The 4,870-nt window shown below is 42.9% G+C and overlaps 1 protein-coding gene across 1 annotated transcript; it reads right to left on the reverse strand.

Annotated features, from left to right (window-relative positions):
- On the reverse strand, window positions 1-3,784 carry LOC135266972 (uncharacterized). Its single transcript, XM_064358467.1, has 2 exons — window positions 869-3,784; window positions 1-813 (listed from the first exon to the last, which is right to left on the reverse strand). The coding sequence occupies exon 1, from the start codon at window positions 3,218-3,220 to the stop codon at window positions 1,478-1,480; it is 1,743 nt and encodes a 580-aa protein (XP_064214537.1). The 5' UTR covers window positions 3,221-3,784; the 3' UTR covers window positions 1-813; window positions 869-1,477.
- Between the last annotated feature and the right edge of the window lie 1,086 nt (window positions 3,785-4,870).

Genomic DNA, 4,870 nt, shown 5'->3' on the forward strand with positions numbered 1-4,870 from the left:
ACTTTTAGGTCCCATTCCGAATTTTACTTTGCCTTTCATTATACCAGCAATTGCTAATGCAGCTGCTTTTTCCCCAAACGATGCGTCTTTTGCTTTTAAACGTTCAACTGCTTTACTTAATAATAACTTATCTGCTTCGTGTCGTTTTTGCAAATTAGTTTCGTTGGCGTACGATATATCGTGTTCTTTACAAGCCTGATCTAATTTATTTCTACCACTATGTCCAAGTGCAATTCGTTCTTGTAATTTGGTTCCAGGACCACAAAACTGATAACCCGGTATATGTAATTCAATGGGTAATTTATTTATTAATTTATTTATTAGACCCCAACCTCTCTTTGTCAGAGTTGAATCAATACTATGTTGAGAATCACAAGTCTGTTTATTATATAACTTCATTTATTTACTTTTATCCATACAGCAAAAGAACAATATAGATACTAATTTAATCTAAGGTTACAAGTTGTTTATATCTAATTTCTACTATTATTAACTAACATTCTATACCACTATCACAGCTACTTGATGAGTCGTCAGAATCATAGTCATCAGAATCATAAAACATCATTTGTCGCTCTCTACTAAAATACCACATTTTAACAGTCATTCTGTTTATTAAATTATTTCCACACAACTGAGAATTCTGTCCTATTACTGTATTACACCAAAAACACTTGTAGTTTAACACTGAAGTCACATGTAGATGACAAATGTGAAATCTCACTGCCATAAGCTTCACACATCTCAAACAAAAGAATTTTCTGTTACCACAGTCCTTTGGAGATAGGCAAAAGAGCATGTAGCAGTAAGGATCTGAAAACATTTAAAACTTAATTTCTACAAGTACATACAATCTCATATTACATACCATTGTCAACTTCCATTATGCTGATTTAAGTTAGTGGTATATAGCTATAATTTTTTGGGCATTTTCCGGATCCACTTGGCTAGCTGTGTAACACGGAGTTTTACACTTATGACAAAGGAAACCATATTTTCTAAGTAACTCTTTGAATTCTTCTTCATTACACGTAATGTCAATACTTAAAGAATTATTCCACCCATCTGGATTAATAATAGAAATGTCCTTAGTGCTGCACTGTTCACACACAACCACTCTATTAAAGAAACGTTCCCAACCACCTTCCAAAGATATGTGTCTAGCTGCAGTGACCTTGAATGATAAGTAAAGAGGGAAGTTGTTGGCCTTGCAAAAGTGGGGAGTAGCATGAATAACCTTGACCTTGAAAACATCAAGGTCCAATAATGCCTTGGCCTTGAAGTGGTGGGGGAAGTGGGAGGGGTTGGCCTTGAAAAGTAAGAGAGAGAACGAGTGGCCTTGAAAGAAAGAGAGGGAAAATGGGCGGGGTCAAACTCAAGGTCAAGGTTGTGTTGTGTTGTCCCCCCATTCGTTATCTACTTAGGTGGGTGGTGGATGATGTGGGGGTTCCACATCGAGTTTTCGCGCCACGTAGTGTTATTGGTGCCTTCGCGCTTGTTGGCGAAGAGCTTCAGGTTCGGGCCGCGCTTCTCTCGCTTTTGGGCCATCCCATTCGCCTGGGAATTGGAGTTCCACCCCGTAGAGCAGCTGGCTCGGTGGTTGCCCCGTGGCTGCGTTTCTTCGTTTTCGTAGGGTAAACAAGATACCCGGAAGTTGGATATCCCAATCGAGTTGGGATTTCTGATGTAGGTGGATTTTAAGAAGCTTTTTGAGCTCCTGATTACGCCTTTCCGTAGGGTTTTGCCGGGGCGTGTAGGTGGCGGTAGTCCATGGTTGGCATCCCCAACGTTGGCATGCTTTTGTCCATCTGCTGCTTGTGAACTGGGGGCCGTTGTCCGTGATGATGTTCTTGGGGTAGCCAAACCGGGCAAAAACTTCCTTGTCGAAGATTGTTATTATAGTTTTCGCACTGGCTTCTTGTACTGGGTACGCTTCGACCCATCGAGTAAATAGATCCGTGATTGTGACAATGAACCTATTGCCCCTGGGCGTGATGGGATAAGGCCCCATGACATCGCAGGCGATGGTTTCGAAGGGCCTTTGGGGGCGACGCGGTCGTAACGGTGCAAGGGTTTGATTGGGGCGTTTTTTGAACCGCGCGCATAGTAAACATGTACTCACGTAGTCTCGCACGTCTTGTCTCAAGGAGGGCCAGTGAAAATTATTCCGAATTAGGCGCTCACTTTCGTCAGCCCCAGGGTGTCCAGCTAATGTTGCGTCGTGATGTTCGAAGAGCACGCGCTCCTTAATGCCAGCTGGTACGTAGAGCGTGTTCTTAGGGCGACGGCACAGGTAGCCATTGTCGATGCAATAGTTTTTGTAGAATCCACTTTGCCAACCGTTGCCTTCGGGGGGGTTTTCCTCCATGTCTCGGCGCTGGTTAATCAACCGTCGGGTTAAGGCATCGCTAATCTGAGCCTGTCGGACCTCTTCTGCTATGGTTAGGATTTTCTCCTGGGAAATTCCATCTTGTTTGTCGACCTCAGGTGGTGGTTTCGCAGAGCAGTCCCGATGAAAGTGAAAGCCGGGACAAAAACGGCACTTTGGTAGCGAAGGGGGCTGCCGAGTGTGGTTCGAGGGTAAACGCTTTCTATTTTCCTCTACTTGGATCATGGCTTCGATAAAATCGTTCATCGATTGCGGAAATACAGTTCCGCTAGCCGCAGCGAGTTCCGGTGTCAGCAACCCGGCTGTGAGTCGCACCAGTTGCGACTCCGGCAGTTCGGGTGCTACTCGCTTTGCTAGGAGCCATTTTCGTCGAAGAAAATGCTCCACGTTTTCGTTTCGTTGACCGTCGCCGTAGAGTGACGCTTTGAGTTTAAACAAATGACTCACCCCGTTGTATCGGTTCAGGAAAGCGGCGGTGAAATCCTCGTATGTGGGAATGAGCGATCCGTTGAGTCTCCACCACTCTTTGGCGGGCCCCCGGAGTTGTGAAACGATTCTCTGAAGGCGAATCTCCTGGTTGTCGTTGTTGATTCGAAGGAGGCATGTGTCCAGGAATCGTTGTGGGTCCTCGTGATTTTCGCCGAAAAACTCTGGTAGTGGCAAGGGTTCTTGCGGTGCTGGAGTTTCGTTGTTGGTCCGGAGCGACTCATGGAACTGAGTTTGGGCTCTTGCAGCGTCGATTTGAGCTTGAATAAGCTCGCGAATGGCTTCGGTCAGGGCGTCCATGGCGTTGATTTGGTTTAATGTTGCACTAGCACGAGTACTGGGCATCACTTGGAGAGCATGAGGGTAAGGGTAGTGGATAAGTCGGCGTCTCCGACGTCGAAACAGCCCCACGTTGGGCGCCAAATTGTTACCGCGAAGCTTTTCGGCCCTTGTGGCGCAGCTCAGCGTAGCAGCGGTAACAATGGTCGTTACTTGTATGAAACTTCATTTGAAGTCACGAACTGAAAAGTTCGGGGTTCGGTCGGAATGAAACTACTGAGTAAGCATTAAATGAGACAAGGGAAGGAAGGAAGAGCTGGTGGAGGGTCGATAGCGCCCATCGCAGAGACCAGCGTGGTTTTTAGAAGGGAATGAGTACAGGTTGAACACTCACTGACTTAGACTCACTTCATGACTGATTGATTACTGACTTGGTGTGGCTAAGGGTGGCTCGTTTTATGTTAAACAACCCTTAGCCGACATCCAATGGGCTCACAAGGGGTGAGTGTGGGTGGAGCGGTAATTCGTATTGAGGGGTTTTTCGCAGAATTGCGGGGAAAACCCAGAAGACTCTCGAGAGCGACTCGCGGATTGGTTGGGGCTGGTAACAAAGTTTTTATTGCCTAGAAAATAAACCCGACCGCGGACTAAACAAACACCACGCTCGCCAACATTAAAATTATCGGGGCCTCACACTAGACTTTGGCGTGATGACATCGTTCCTTTTTGACGATCGTCAATGTTTTCGAGCCGACGACAAAACCAATTTTGAAAAAAAGATTTTTCCTATATATTCTGAAATTTATATCAACGAAACGACTATTCTCAGGACCTAGTGACGTCCTTACAGACGCTCGCCGTACCGACGACTTATTCGCGGTTAAAGAGAACATCAAACTGCGACGTCGTCGACAGATACTTACTGGGTAAACGTGAAAAGTTGGTCTTTGGTCTGTCGAAAGTCTAATCTATCCTCTACCGAATGCCAATAAGAATTTTTTTAAATACTTTTGTTTTTGTGCGGAAAAATTCTTTCAAAACAGTCGATGCACGAAACGAAACCAACTACGAAACCGGAACTTTTTGGAAGATGACGGGCCCCAGGAGTCATTAGGGTACATTGAATGCAAACATTAAAAAAAAAAATAGTTGTTTATGTTTTCTAAAAGTTTTTTCTATACTTTGGTCTTGATAAAAACAACGAAATCTCAAAAAACATTCGAAGATGCAAACGTTTGATGTAAACTGTTGTATGATAGAAAATGTCACAATAAAAACGTTTATTTTATTAATATTTGTTGTTTTAGTATACTTATAACTTTACCGATGTTTCATTATTGTACAATACTCTATTTTATAAATAAAATGCATTTCTAAATAGAAACAAATTTGATTCGTTTCGTTGCAATGCGTTGTCATCTATACGTTCTAACTATTAGCAACATTCACTGAAAACTATTTTTAAACTTATCAATTTTGTATTTCAATTTCAATTTCAATAGTTAGTTCTATCCACCTACGTAATACAAATTCTGTCACTTTACATAAACACAAAAATGTGTTATAGTGAAGAATATGTAGGTAGTTAGTTACCAACCTATACACGTTAAAATATACTTTGGTTTTATTTGTTTGCATCTTACTGTTTTGTTTTTCTTTACCTAAAGTAAAAACCAAAATTCAACTTGGAACCAAAATTATTATAGAAAAGAACAA

Source organism: Tribolium castaneum, chromosome 8 (genome assembly GCF_031307605.1).
Source record: "Tribolium castaneum strain GA2 chromosome 8, icTriCast1.1, whole genome shotgun sequence".
NCBI classification, from domain to species: Eukaryota; Metazoa; Arthropoda; class Insecta; order Coleoptera; family Tenebrionidae; genus Tribolium; species Tribolium castaneum.

Excerpts from the sequence above, each read along its gene's own strand:
- LOC135266972 (XM_064358467.1), bottom strand. The coding sequence starts at position 3,220 with ATGCCCAGTACTCGTGCTAGTGCAACATTAAACCAAATCAACGCCATG.